The sequence below is a fragment of the Pongo pygmaeus genome, chromosome 11 (genome assembly GCF_028885625.2).
Source record: "Pongo pygmaeus isolate AG05252 chromosome 11, NHGRI_mPonPyg2-v2.0_pri, whole genome shotgun sequence".
Taxonomy (NCBI): Eukaryota; Metazoa; Chordata; class Mammalia; order Primates; family Hominidae; genus Pongo; species Pongo pygmaeus.
In genome coordinates this window covers 17,211,167-17,225,869 of record NC_072384.2, presented here as the reverse complement: position 1 = coordinate 17,225,869, position 14,703 = coordinate 17,211,167, and the positions used below count along the sequence as shown (strand labels likewise).

Here is a 14,703-nt window from a genome sequence, read left to right as displayed (position 1 = left end):
GATCACTTGAGCTCTGAAGTTGGAGACCACCTGGGCCACCTGTGGAAACCCCGTCTACAGGCAGGCGCCTGTAATCTCAGCTACTCCAGAGGCTGAGGCGGGAGAATCGCTTGAACCCGGGAGGTGGAGTTTGCAGTGAGCCAAAATCGCAGCATTGCATTCCAGCCCGGGCGGCAGAGCAAGATCCTGTCTCAAAAATGAGGGGGTGGTTGGCGCTAGCTGACCCGCCACACTGAAGGAAGGGAGAACGTAGTTCAGCCTGAGGCCCGGCAGGGGACAAGTAAAACCAGCTGAACAGAGAGGACCATGGCAGACAGGGAAGGGAGGGAGACGCCACTCTGGAAAGCCCTCAAAAGAAGCGTGGATAACACTTGCTGGGCTCTGGGAGAAAATATAGTTTCCTGCAAGTGGGAGAGGATTTGGTGCGAAGGGTGCTGCTTCCTTAGGTCAACGTGAAAGACCTCGGCAGAAGAAAAGGCTGGTCTGGCCCCTTTCCCTTGGGGAGGTTGGAGCTGGGACGTGCCTGACCTTATGCTAAAGTCCAACAATAGCGGAAGGGAGGACGCGGGCATCTGAGGAGTCCCTGCCCAGGATGTGCAGATGCGGTGGCTGCGAGAGCTGAGGCCAGGCCCTGCCTAGTGCTGACACGGTAAAATCTAAAGCTCCTGAAAAGCCAGGCTTCTCCCTGTGGGGACAAGGCCATTGAGTACCACACAGAAATAGGGTTTCAGAACAAGAAATTAAACAAAAAAAAATCCTTTCAGGGCCCTGCTGCATGTGTGTGAGTCTGGGTCCTTTGCATCTCCATCCACATCAACGTCCACTGTGAATGGAGCCCAGAAGGAAGGACAGGCTCAAAATGAAGGATGGGGAGGGAGGGAGGGAGAGCTCGGAAAGGCATTTGCCTGTTCTTAGACCACCCAGGAAATGAGTGTGCTACCGTCCATTATGCTTGCGAGTGAAAAGGGTGGAGGGTGATGGGAGCTGCTGCTTCGGGGAAGTCAGGGAAAGACATTTTGAAAAGTGACATTGAAGTAGAGACCTGAAGGAATGAGGGAGGGCGTTGTGAAGATACTTGGGGTGAGGAGGAATGCTCTAGGCCGAGAACAGCAAGGACAAAGGCACCGAAGTGGGAACATGTTTGACAGATCCAGAAACAACCCAAAGGCCACCAGACATAGACCAGCATGGAGTGGGCAGAAAGCAGAGGAGTAGAGGCAGACAGGTCCCGGCCATCCCACAGGGCAGCGTGGGAGAGGTGAGGAAGTTGCTTCTGTGAGTGTGAGGTGGGGAGCACTGGGGGAGTGACATCATCTGACTGACTGGACAAAGGTCCCTCAGGCCGATGTGTGAACAACCGTGAGGAAAGCATGGACCAAAATAGGCGCACCGTGGTGGGGTGCAGGCAGGCGCCCAGATGTGGGGTTAATGGTGGAGGAGAGAATGGGCTGGTACTGGATCTGTTTCCAACGTAGAGCTGGTGGGACTTGCTGATGGGGTGCGATTTCTTGAAGTGCAGAAGGAGGGGGTAGCTACAGGTTTTGGGGGATGAGGAGGGGAAGTCAGGAGTTAAGTGTTTGGTTCTGCATGTCACCTCCAGGGTGTCTATTAGATGCCTGGTGGAGAAATGGGGGACGCTCTGCACACAGAGGGTTTTAACAACACGGGCTGGGCCAGAGGGTGCCGAGAGAGAAAAGAGGAGATGCCCCAGGCGCAACAACGCTGAGGGCTCAGGAGGAGGAACAGCCGAGAGGAGCCTGCGGTGCGGTCCTGGGGCTGAGGGCTGAAACTCACTGCAGTAGCCGACAGCGTCTGACGATTTTGTGATGAACAATTTTGCTGGCATGGTGGAACGAAGTCCTGGTTGAAGGGCTTCAAGGGAGACAGGGAAGCAAGTGAAGATGATTGTTAGGATGAGTTTTGCTGCAGTGCTGGAGGAGAGTGGGTTTTGTTAATGACCTTCCCTCCCCGCAACCAAACCACAGCAGAAAGCGCATCCAGGGCTCACACACAGGGATCCCCAGCGAAGGCCTCTTTCTGCAATGCGAAGCCCACAAGGTTAGAAACCAGGAATCACAACCTAACCCTGCCCTATCATCAGTTTTGTAGGTGACCTTGAGTAGGTTACTTCACTTCTTGGTATTTCTCAGCTTCCCTCACCCATAAAATGAGCAGCACAGTCCTGCCTTTTCTATACGGTAGCTGCATAAATGATTAGGTAACATCACTGATGGGCATTTATGTACCCAGTCCACTTTCTAGCTCTGTGTATTTGACTACTCTAAGTACCTCACAGAAGTGGAATCATGCAGTATTGGTCCTTTTTGTGACTGACTCATTTCACTCAGCATAATGTCCTCGAGGTTCATCCATGCTGTAGCATGTGTCAGAATCTCCTCCCTTTTTAAGGCTGCATAACAGTCCGTTGTATGCATATATCACATTTTATTTATTTGCTGGTGGACATTTGGGTTGCTTCCATCTCTTGACTAACATGAATGGTTCTGCTGTGAAGAGTTATACAAATCTCTGAGACCCTGCTTTCAATTCTTTGGGGTATATATCCATAGTGGAATTGCTGGATCAGATTGTAATTATATACACACATACACACCTAACTGTACACAAATATGTGTGTATATACGTTTATATATGTGTGTGTGTGTGTGTGTGTGTATATACATATATATATATATACATATTTTTTTTTCCCTAGGAATTTCCGTACTGTTTTCCACAGCGGCTGTAGCATTTTACATTCCCACCAACAGTGCACAGGCTTCTAGTTTCTCCACATCCTTGACAGCACTTGTAACTTTCTGGTGTGTTTTTTTTTGTTTTTTGTTTTGATCGTAGCCATCCTAATGGTTTAGCCCATACTAAGTGATCAGGCTGGTCACTATTATTATCAAGTGAGATAACAAATCAGAATGTATTTTGAAAAAGAATTGCATCTGTCAGGATCCAACCAAGAAAACAGAAAGCATTAAAAGGAACTTAATGGGGGAGATTAGTTACACAGGGATGGAAAGGCTGAGAAGCCAAACAGCAGGAAGCCGTTAACCTTACATCCACCTAGGGCAGAGGACAAAGGACACGGGGCCACCCAGGGGAAGCCAAGGTGGTGAGGGGAGCTGTGGAGGCAGCTGGAAGAATCTGGAGGAATCTGACCTGTGAGAGAAACCACAAGCAGACTCTACCCTCTAGGAGGCTCTGAGAAACAGCAGGGCACGTGGGTGCGGCCTGAGAATAGATCAGGATTGAACTGCGTGCGGGCCAGCTTGTCAGAGTGATGTGACGATGAGTCAGGACACCTGGGCGTGGCGCTGTCCAGAGCACGAGAGTGACACCAAACACATGGGACAGCAGCACCAAGTCTTGGACAAGGGGTGCGAAGGAGTTAAGGATGTTGCCAGGCCTGTGGCTGAAACTGAGAACAGAATAGAGAAGCAGGTTGAGGGTGTTGGGTGTCAACCCTTCCTTTATCAACCCCATGGTAAGTGATCAGGATGGTCACTATTACTACAAGTGAGGTAACTAATCAGAACGCAACTTTCCCCAAAAAACCCACCTGAGTTACACAGGTATTTTGAGATCACTGTTTGTGTTCAGTTGTAAGAAACAAGAGAGATCCTGTGTACCCTTTACCCATTCCTCCATGTTGCAAAACTAGCACAATATCACCGCCACGGTAGACGCAGTGAGGCCACAGGACATTTCCATCAGCAAAAGGGTCACCTCTTGTGCCCCTTTAGAACCACACCCACCCTTGCCTTCCAACTATTAATGCTGGCAGGACTTAGCCAGACCGCAAGGGCGCCTACTCCGAACAAGGAAGAGGGTCAGACGCTGGGAGGGCGACTGCAAGCAGACAGGCAGCACCTGCGACCACCGTACTTGGGGACACCACAAAACTTCCGCGAGCGCCGCAGGCCCCGCCCCTTTCGCCGCGGCCGACCAATTGCCGCCCGCAGGCCTAGCCGCTTCCGCCCGCGGACTGCGGGGGCCGGAAGTGAGCGGCAGCTTTTCCTTTTTGCCACCGCCTTGTCCAAGATGGCGGACCTCCACCGCCAGCTGCGGGAGTACCTGGCGCAGGGGAAAGAGGGCGGCCCGGCGGCCGCAGAGCCGCTGCTCGCCGCGGAGAAGGAGGAGGAGCCCGGGGACGGGCCGGCGCAGGAGTGGCTGGGCCGCGCGGGCCTGCGCTGGACGTGGGCGCGGAGCCCTGCAGAGTCGGCAGCGGCGGGCCTGGCGTGCCTCCCGAGCGTGACGCGCGGGCAGCGGCTGGCGGCGGGCGGCGGGTGCCTGCTGCTGGCTGCACTGTGTTTCGGCCTAGCCGCGCTCTACGCACCGGTGTTGCTGCTGCGCGCGCGCAAGTTCGCGCTGCTCTGGTCGCTGGGCTCGGCGCTGGCGTTGGCGGGAGGCGCGCTGCTGAGGGGCGGCGCGGCGTTCGGGCGCCTGCTGCGCTGCGAAGAAGCGCCGTCCCGGCCCGCAGTGCTCTACATGGCAGCGCTGGGCGCCACGCTGTTCGCCGCGCTGGGCCTGCGCAGCACGCTGCTCACGGTGCTGGGCGCGGGCGCGCAGGTGGCCGCGCTGCTGGCCGCGCTGGTTGGGCTGCTGCCCTGGGGCGGCGGTACTGCGCTGCGCCTCGCGCTGGGTCGCCTGGGCCGCGGCGCCGGCCTCGCCAAGGTGCTGCCAGTGTGAGGACCTCGCGCCCTCGCCTCTGGGGAAGTACGCGGAGCCAGCGCCGTCGGAGACCGCGCCGGCCGAGCCGAGGACTGCACGCCGGTGCCCGGACGCCCGTGGCGAAGGCCCTGCCGCGACAAGCCTCCGAGTCTAATCTGGGAGCGGCTGCTGCCAGCGGAGGCGACAGCAGCGTTGGGAGCTCCTCGATGTCAGCGTTTTGTGCTGGACTTGGCACATGCTCTGAAAACTGAGATTTTGTCATTGAACTGGTGACAGGATATGAGACGGTTATTAGAAGTTGCTTTCGAAGTAACTGTGGTCTTAGGTTCGGCTGAGTAAAGAAAAAGGACTTTTCTTCGAGTTAGCTGCTCTTGTGACTTTTCTCAGGCTGTTTTGTCATTTTAAAATCCAGTGGTAGATGTAGCTTAGCGACGGTAGTTTTTTGTTTTGGCTATACTAAGACTTGGAAATTATTCTCTTCAGTGTCAGCGAATCCAGAAGGGCATCAGATTAAACACCGAATTCAGCCACTGGACTTTTAAAAGTACTTATTTAAGATGGTTTATCTCGGGTTTTTTCTTCAGTTAACAAAATCATAAATATGGTGCCTTATAACATGAAAGGAAAATTAGTTGTGTATTTCACGACGAAAGCGACGGACCGAAAGACATTTCCTGCCCCGAGAAGCAAGGGATCCAGGAAGGGGCGCGTACATGCTTAACGGTCTCTGCGGAAATCCTGCAAATAGGAAGATAATTCTAGATCCGGAATACCTGTATCTGATGGAAACCACGGATTTCTACAAGCTCGAATTATTCCTCATTGTATAGTCTGCTTTGTAAACTAGTTTACAATTTGCAGGCTGATCTTTAAGATGTTTTTTATATCTAATTGCTGCTTCCTTCATTTTAGGTTCAGCAGTTACTTTTACCTACCTTATTGCCAGAAAGTATGAGCCTAACATTGTGATGAGTCCAGAAAACTACGTTTTGTCAGTAGCAATACACTAGGAAGTAAAATATATTTAGAATTTAAACGTTCTGTGCCAGTGGTTCTCGCGCTTGACTGCATCAGTTACTTGAAGAGCCACACCTCAGATCAATGCAGTCAGAACCTGGGAAGTAGGTCCCAGACATCAGGACCTTTTTAAAGCTCGCCAGGTGATTCTACGTTCCCCAAGGTTGAGGACCACTTTTCTGTGCATTGGCTTGCACAATTTGAAAATAATGCTTTTCGTGAGCTGGATCCCAGTGTTGCCTTAACAGAGTGTCTGTCGTGCCGCAGTAGAGCACTGCTGCTTCCTCCAACCCCAAAATTTATGTTCCTAAGTCAGGTCCCTAAGCCCTGTCCCAAGAAGTGACACAAGTGGCCAACATCCACACTGTAGGCTTGCAGGCTACCCGCCCTGAGATTTGGTAAAGAACACTGCCTTGTTCCCCATCAGTAAACAAGGTTACCTACCTCAGGAGGCTGCTTGTGAGAGAGCAAATGCAGTATTTTCAGAATGATTTATTTTTTTAATTAATTGTAAAGACTTGTGCCATTGGCTGCTCTTTCTAGTCCCCTAAATTTCTGTTCTAGTTTTAAATTTCTCTAGAACTTGCAATAGTTGGTGGTTTTATAATGTTTTACAATGTTTATTTCTTAAATAAAAACTTTAAAATTCAACAGTTCTCAGCTGGTGGCTCACACCTGTAATCCCAGCATTTTGGGAGGCCAAGGCAGGAGGATCGCTTGAGGCCAGGAGTTCAAGAGCAGCCGGGGCAACAGAGTTAAACCCCATCTCCACAGAAAATCTTTTAAAAATTCACCAGATGTGGTGGCACACAACTGTGATCCCAGCTACTCGGGGTGGGGCTGAGGTGGGAAGATCACTTTAGCCCAGGAGGTTGAGGCTGCATGAGCTGTGATCACACCACTGCACCACAGCCTAGGCAACAGCGAGACCCTGTCTCAAAAATTTTTTCTCAAATCAAACATTGAAAATCTAGTTTTTATAAACTTCAAATCACAACATCTAGTATGTATGCTGACAGTGAGGTTTTCTAAATGCCATATATATTTAATAAATATAATGTAGAGGTTTATTGTTTAAATGAATTCACTCTCAAAATGTGATCTGTCAAGTCCAGTAGAGCTTAAAGGTAAAATGAAAATTATTAAATTTGATCTGGTTATCTGCTTACTGAGACACTATGTTTCTAAAGTTAAAGCCCAAAATAATGAAAATTTTTCCACTAGAATCTCAGGAAAAAAAAGTCTAATCTTGATATGGGTTTGGTCTCTGGATCCGGTTTTAGCTTCATGAAGTTTGATTACAGTTTCTCTCTCTTTAAGCTATACCAGTTGGGGCGAGTGAAGAAATACCCATAACCTAAAGCAATCTTGAGCCTCCTAATAGCATGTTTATGGTGGAGCGCTGATTAAATAAGCTGTAATTTCAAAGTTAAAAAAAAAATAGTCTCTAGATTCTAACTGAAAAGCAGTGTATATGGCTGAAATTTTCTCACTCCACAGAAATCAATTAGCTTTTGCTGTTTTTTACATTCATAGAGAACCAGTTAGATTTTCATATACTGTTAAACTATATCAGTATGGCTTTTCTAAGCAACCATTGAAACTTCCAGCACCAGCAGCCAGGTACTGTGGCTCACATCTGCAATCCCAGCACTTTGGGAGGCCACAGCAGGTGGACCGCTTGAGCCCGGGAGTTTGAGACCAGCATAGGCAAAGTGGTGAAACTCCATCTCTACAAAAAATACAAAAAAAAAAAAAATTAGCTGGGCATGGTGGCGTGTGCCTGTAGTCCTAGCTACTAGGGAGGCTGAGGCAGGGTCGAAGCTGAAGTGAGCCGTGATTGCACCACTGCACTCCTTGCTCGGTGACAGAGCAAGACTCTGTTAAAAAAGAAAAAAAGAAACTTCCAGCACCACTAAATTTGACTCTGATGCCAGAACTGAAGCTGCCAATGTAATGAAATGTTAAGGTGGCCATAGGATAGTCCTTTTAATAAAAGCTTCCATGTAAAACCAAAATAAAGGTCAGTATAGAAAGTATCATGGGGTATAATGAACTGAATTTTTGGCTTCCAATCCCAACTGGGCTAAATGGTATGTTTATTTCAAACAAGGAATTTGCCATGGACAAGATCTATCTGGCTTACTGTGAGTTAGAAGTACGCCCTGCCGTAACACTGGTATTTCCACATAGTATGGAAGAGGAAGAGAGGAAAACTTAATTAAGTGTTGCAAAATTGTTTGAGGACCTATTTTGGTCCATTCCTTATCAACTCCATGTGTGATTTCAAGTTATCTAAAGGGCATGTGACTTTATTTCTGACTAACATCAAGTTCCTCTCCTCATGATAACAAGGCGATTCCAGTCTAAACTGTCATTCTTAGGAGATGCTTCCAAGGGGAAGCTCCCTCATTGGACAGCCAGAAGAACATTGCATTTTCTCTTCAGAGTACAATTTTCCATCTGTCAGAACATGTCTGAGTAAAAATTTGAACCTACTACAAACTACATTAGAATAATTTTCAAGTATTTCTCACTCTATCACAAAAATGGTGTGACAGAATGTGTTGAAAAACACAAAGTTCACAGCTGAGATTAATTTAGATAACCTAGTGGTTAATATGCTCCTGAACATCAGCAACAACCGTGCATTCCTCGGCAGATGGGATGCGATGGAAACTAAAGGTTTCCTTAAGGCAAGCACTTCACAACTAGTTTTCTGTTAATTCTTGCGTAAATCACATTCTGTATTCATACAAAAACTTTATGTTTTTCTCTGACAAACTGTACACATAGAAACAAATTTCCAAATGGACAGGAACTTAAATTTGTGGAGATGCCCCGTGTCTTGTGAGACTTAAAAAAAAAAAAGATCCCAGCTTTTATCTTCACAAAACAACATGGGAGTTGGGGCAATGAGGGTGGACAGGACAGGGCCAGCCGGGCTGGTAGCTGGCAGCAGTCTCTTCATCTTGAAGACCTCATTGAGGGTTCCTGGGATTCAGGTGCCCAGAAAAGAGTTCAGGGCTACAACGGTGCAGGCTTCCTTTTGTTTCTCCTGGTAAGTCCACAGGAAGTTCTTAAATACTGTCCAGAGAGGCCTCAGGGTACTCAGTTCCAGCTTCTACCGACCCCTTCCACCACCCCGTGAAGCTCCTCGCCTCGGCGGGCCAGAGTTCATGTTACTCCCTCTACCCCAGTTACTGCCACTCCGGCCCCCTCGAGAAGGGGTGCCGCTGCCTGGAGGGCCCCCAAAAGGTTCATCTCTGTGGTATCCATCGTGGTGCTCTCCGTCTAAGGAGCTGGAACGCCCAGATTTGGGCACTCTCTGGGCAGGTCCTGGGCCCCCTCGGCCTGAAACAAAGAAAATTTCACATGGGACTTTTTGTATTAGCAACTGTTTGTCAGTAACTCCCAGTACAAACTTTACTCTTGATGACAATGGACCAGTTCTGGTGGGTGCCAGGGAGACTGGCAGTGCTACTGAGAGTACTGAGAGGTGTGCCTCTACCCTTTCCTGACCCTGCCTCCGCCGTCCTGGCTCATGGCCATGGGCCTCAGCAGCAGCCAGATCCACGTCCAAGACATGAGCACGAGATGAGCACGGAGAAGATGAGAAGAGAAGCCAAGAGATGAGCACGGAGCACCTTCAGGGAGACCCGGGCCACACTGGGCCATGTCCCAGGCCATGGGAAGTGTATCTACCCGCTCCCAGCCACCAGGGTATATTGAGGGAAGGTTTGAATACACTGACTTAACTTTGGAAGTACACACTGCTAATGTTAATAAAAAGTGCTCCAACTAGGATAAGTGTTCACTGGGACTGTCCCGTGACATGTGGCACTTTTGGCTTCCTTTTCATAATTAGTAAAATAAAGTATTTCTTGAAAAAACAAAAGAAAAGCACAAAAATCCAAAAACCCCACAAAACACTGGCTTTCAGGTTCTATCACCGAGGCACAGCTTAACCTGCTTCAGACTAGTACACACAAATGTTTAGGCACTATTAAAATTCTTTCATTCTGTTGCAGCTTGATAATACGTTTTTTAAAAAAAAAGGAAAAGGAAAAAAAATTCTATCTTGTAAGATTTTTTTCCTCAGGAAATGATAGGATTTGGTCACATCTCCCATAATGCACTCTCGGAAGATGACTGCAAACTCTCCGCTGTCTTATATTTTGTAATAGAATATGAATCTAGCTGAGATGAAGTTAGGAGAGTGAGCCAAAGGAACAATCTTGGCTTCTTTTCTTAGAAAGTGCAGCTTCAACCCACCTGAGGCACCTGGGCAGAGTGTCAGCTACTACGTCATTCCCATGCTAACTGCATGTCCTTGACCAGAGGGACCTAATAATGGTGTGCCAAGTGCCCAAGAAAGTCAGCCAAGGTCACAGCACGCTGGCTAGTAGTACAGTGTGTTTATGCAGGGTCATCTATTGATGATACATAAGGTAATTTCTGAGGGTTTTGTTAGACACCTATCAAGACCAAATGGCAGGCCAAGCATGGTGGCTCATGCCTGCAACGCCAGCACTTTGAGAGGCCAAGGCAGGTGGATCACTTGAGGCCAGGAGTTCGAGACCAGCCTAGCCAACATGGCAAAAGCCCATCTCTCTAAAAACACAAAAGCGTGGTGGCGCACACCTGTAGTTCCAGCTACTGGGGAGACTGAGGCACAAGAATCGCTTGAATCTGGGAGGCGGGGGTTGCTTGCAGTGAGCCAAGATCACACCACTGCACTCCAGCCTGGGTGACAGAAAAAAACCCAAAAAGACCAAATGGCAGAACTCTGTACTGGAAGGACCGTCCATACAGACAGGCCAACTTCAGGAGCAGAGCACAAGCTGGGGCATGCGGGGAGCAGCCTTCCCAGAGCCTCCGAGCCACACCACCTATGCACCCTCCCCCGCTGCCTTGCAACCAGAGTTGTAGTCAGCCTTCAGAGGCAACTACTCCTGGCTAAAGTTAGTGCTGCCTATAAAATAAAGCTCCACAGTTCGCAGTTGAGGAGATAATCTACTGTGCCCCTGGAAACACTGCCCATAGACCACGTTTCCCAAAGTCTTTGTGACTTTGAGCACAAGCAGTGTTCCTCTAGACCCAGGCTAAAAAAACCAACAGACCACCCAGGAGAGGACAACTCTTCCCCTCCCACTGGGAGCCCTTGAGGGTTCCAAGCAGCCTTGTGGAGGGCAGACTGCCAAGGAGAGGAGGGCTCCCAGACAGCAAGCCGAGCAGAGAGTACTGGGGCATCTTGGCAGAGGGCTGAAGTGAAAACCTTAAGCGAATGGGGATTCTTGGAGGCAAGTGGAGTCCTGTGCAGGGCCGAGTTGCAGTCCACCAGATGACAGCTCGTGTGGCACTGGCACCACATTTAGGAGCATGAGCCTCTGCACAGCCCAGGCTGCTAGGGCATGTGCAGCAGACGCAGGTAAGGCCTCCACCGGCCCCTGCAGCTTCTGGAACCGTAACCACTGGCCTGCTCTTACCTTTGCCTCCTCGGTCTTCAGAAGGGCCTCCTGGGGCCTCCATCTCTCTGTGCTCAGAAGTGCCTGGGCCATCATGCCAGGGGCGCTTTCGGGGAGGTAGGGATGCCATGTCCATGCCTTGGAGAGAAGAGGAGCGTTCTCTGCTAGCTGGGGAATGACCATCGTGAGGGGGATGATCAGGGCGGGGAGCATCACGAAAATGTTCATGACCTGGCCCTGAAACAAGAAACAAATCTCCTTACAGGAAAGCACAGTGTGACCAGAAGTAGATGGGAATGACACTGTGGAGAGTAGGTAGCAACTTGAGAGCCGCCGTTCACTCATGCTGAATGCCCGCCACAGGCCGAAGGGTAAGCCACCCAGACATCAGGGTGCCTCCTCATGTGAGAGGGGCAGGTAAGATCCAGAGAACTCGTTCTCAGTCGTTGTAGTATCAAAACGTCTTTACAGTCTCAAATTACTGAGGACTCCTAAGAGATTTTGTTAATGAGAGTTGTAACTACGAATATTTACCATATTAGCAATTGAGACTGGGAAAATTTTAATTCACTTAACTTTATTCTCCAAAAACAATTTAGTGGAAAGAGCAGTCCCGTTTTATACTCAGATAGATCCCTGTAATGTCTGGCAGATTCCTCTGCTCTGCGTTCCACCTGCTGAGATCAAATGCTGTGTCTGCAGGACAGGAGACAGCCCAGCCCCCCGGGGAGACATGAGCTGGAAAGAGGGGACCCGGTGCACCTCAGAGAGGGCCCTCAGAACTCACTTTGTGAACTGCAGTCTAGAGTTACCCAACAAGCGGTTCTTTTCCTTACCAGGCTCTCTGTTTCCATCCCAGGAATCTGGCTTCCGCCCTCCTTCAAAGCGAGGGAACTCGTCAGGAGTGGGAAGTAAACCCTTCCTTCCTCCTACACAACAGAGCAAACAATGCTGCACTCAGACTGTTCCTGGTGTATTCACAACCACTGTATTCTGTACCCTATCCTTCCAGACCAGGTGTCTTTAGTAACTCGCTCACCTCGTGGGGTACCCCGACCTCGACCTCTGAGATCTCGTCCTCGGGCCGCTTCCTCAGAAGCATCAAAATTCTCCTCTGGACCAAAGTCTTCAGGACCAGGAAAACCATCCCTTCCTCTGGGGGGAGCACGGCCCTCATGCCTCGGCGGGGCTCCTCTTCTGAAACTGTAACGAGAAAACAGCAGAATGTCCATCTCAGAGAACATCTTGCCACTCTAAGTTCATGTTTCAAAGAAGCATATGATATGAGAAAGCACGATACAATGTTAATTGGGAGGAAAACAAAATAAAACTATGTATTTTTGAAAGGATACATTATATAATCCTATTAATACTATCAGAGGCAAAAACAGACCAGAAGGAAACATGCCAGAGTGTGGAATTACTTTATGCTTCTTTTAGGCTTTCAGGTATATACAAGTATTACTTCGTTTCATTCATTTCATTCTCACAGCCACCATATGAAGCTGGTGTTATCAAGCAGTTCCATTGATGAGAACACTGAGGCCCAGATTGCTGACGTCATTTATTCAAGGACACAGAGTAAGTGCTGATGATCTGAACTCAGCCAGTTTTGACTCTCGGCCCAGGTTCTGTATCACTGCCTCACAAATACTTGTCATTATCATCTACATTTGTATGATGAACATTTATGACATATAATCAGAAAAATGGGGGCACAGATCACGTCTGCCAACCATACTGGACCTGTTTGTAGGTAGGGGCTCTGCCATCTGCCCCAGCCCACAGCCTCCACCCAGGGGCAGGCCTCCGTGGCCACGAGCAGCACTCATCGCCCCAGTCCACAGCTGATGGGCACACAGGTCACCATCTGGCTTACAGGCAGCGAGCCACTGGCTAGCTGGCAGTCTGGAGCCCTGCTTAGTGAACAGCTTCCCCTTCTCTCAGGAATTTTGGAGCTAGGAGACTACACTGACTAGGAGTAGTGCTGAGGCAGAGAGGGTACCAGGAGGTCTGTGCGAAAGAAGAGAAAGTGACCTTCTGGCAGCGCCCACTGAGAGGCAGTGGCACCACCCTGCAGCGCCCCTCTGCATGAGCTGCGTGGCCTCCTCCCAGGCCAGGCCTCTGCTCTTCCTCGGGTTTCCATTCCATTGCCTTTACCCTAATCTTCTACTTGGAAGATTTTCAAACTTACAGTAAAGCTGAAAGAACAGTACAATGAACATCCCAGATCCTCCACCCAGATCAATCCCTTCTTAATATTTTGCCACACGTGCTTTATCTTCTCCATCCAGCTACTCACAAACATGTTTTCTAAACCATTTGAAAATCAGTTGCCAACACGAGCTTCACCCCTAAATGCTTCAGTACATTTCTTCTAAGAACAAGAACTTTCTCCTATATAACCACAATACCTTTACACTCTCACACACCAGCCTAGGCTGTGGGTCTGCACTGACAGATGAAACACAATACAAATCAAGACAGGGTGGCCGGGCACGGTAGCTCACGCCTATAATCCCAGCACTTTGGGAAGCCGAGGCAGGCAGATCACTTGAGGCCAGGAGCTCGAGACCAGCCTGGCCAACATGGCTAAACCCCATCTTTACTAAAAATACAAAAATTAGCTGGGCGTGGTGGCGCATGCCTGTAATCCCAGCTACTCGGGAGGCTGAAGCACAAGAATCGCTTGAACCCAGGAGGCGGAGGCTGCAATAAGCCAAGATCACGCCACTGCACTCCAGCCTGAGCGACAAAGCAAGACTCCCTCTCAAAAAAAAAAAAAAAAAAGACAAGGTAAAATGTAACATTTTGCACAAGATGCAGAGATTCAATAAGCCAGTGAACATTACATAGATGTAAAGCTCTTCTAGTCATAAAAAGCCATGTCAAAGGTAATGCTTGGATGTCATTAAGAGAGGGTCTTAAAAACACTGGGAGCCCTTACATCTTTATTTTTAACCTCCCTATCTCCCCTCTCCAAAACAATTGCCTCCTTAGCCCCCACTATGTCATGCTTCTGAGCCTGTCATCAGCCATGCTTTTCTCACCACCCCTGAGGGTGGGCTGGCCAACTCTAACTCAACCATATATATATTTTTTTTGTTTGTTTGTTTGTTTGTTTTTGGAGACAGAGTCTCACCCTGTCACCCAGGCTGGAGTGCAGTGGTGCAATCTCGGCTCACTGCTACCTCTGCCTCCCGGGTTCAGGCGATTCTCCTGCCTCAGCCTCCCGAGTAGCTGGGATTACAGGCACGTGCCACTATGCCCAGCTAATTTTTTGTATCTTTAGTAGAGACAGGGTTTCACCATGTTGGCCAGGCTGGTCTCGAATTCCTGACCTCGTGATATGCCCACCTTGGCCTCCCAAAGTGCTGGGATTACAAGCATGAGCCACCGTGCCCGACCTTAACCATCTATTCACAAGAAGAGTAAGAAATGGAATGAAAGGACCAGGCGCAGTGGCTGACGCCTGTAATCCCAGCACTCTGGGGGGCTGAAGAACGTGGATCACTTGAGGTCAGGAGTTCAAGAC

The 14,703-nt window shown here is 49.2% G+C and overlaps 3 protein-coding genes across 5 annotated transcripts in view; 1 reads left to right on the top strand and 2 right to left on the bottom strand.

Annotated features, from left to right (window-relative positions):
• Positions 1-4,539, bottom strand: part of LIMS2 (LIM zinc finger domain containing 2) — a 64,561-nt gene extending 60,022 nt beyond the window's left edge. The window contains exon 1 of the mRNA XM_054477143.2: positions 4,349-4,539. The gene's annotated coding sequence lies outside the window, so the exon portion shown is untranslated. The remainder of the gene's footprint in view (positions 1-4,348) is intronic.
• SFT2D3 (SFT2 domain containing 3) lies at positions 4,022-6,865 on the top strand. The gene has a single exon (XM_054477147.2). It carries the CDS (start codon positions 4,054-4,056, stop codon positions 4,699-4,701), a length of 648 nt encoding a protein of 215 aa, XP_054333122.1. The 5' UTR covers positions 4,022-4,053; the 3' UTR covers positions 4,702-6,865.
• Positions 6,866-8,415: 1,550 nt separating this feature from the next.
• WDR33 (WD repeat domain 33) overlaps positions 8,416-14,703 on the bottom strand; it is a 103,801-nt gene continuing 97,513 nt past the window's right edge. For all 3 annotated transcript variants that reach the window (XM_054477133.2, XM_054477134.2, XM_054477135.2), the window contains 4 exons: positions 12,208-12,371; positions 12,005-12,097; positions 11,190-11,405; positions 8,416-9,054 (listed from right to left, as the gene is read on the bottom strand). In XM_054477133.2, coding sequence (XP_054333108.1) covers positions 8,825-9,054; positions 11,190-11,405; positions 12,005-12,097; positions 12,208-12,371 — 703 coding nt within the window. In that variant the 3' untranslated portion in view covers positions 8,416-8,824. The remainder of the gene's footprint in view (positions 9,055-11,189; positions 11,406-12,004; positions 12,098-12,207; positions 12,372-14,703) is intronic.

Excerpts from the sequence above, each read along its gene's own strand:
- SFT2D3 (XM_054477147.2), top strand. The coding sequence starts at position 4,054 with ATGGCGGACCTCCACCGCCAGCTGCGGGAGTACCTGGCGCAGGGGAAA.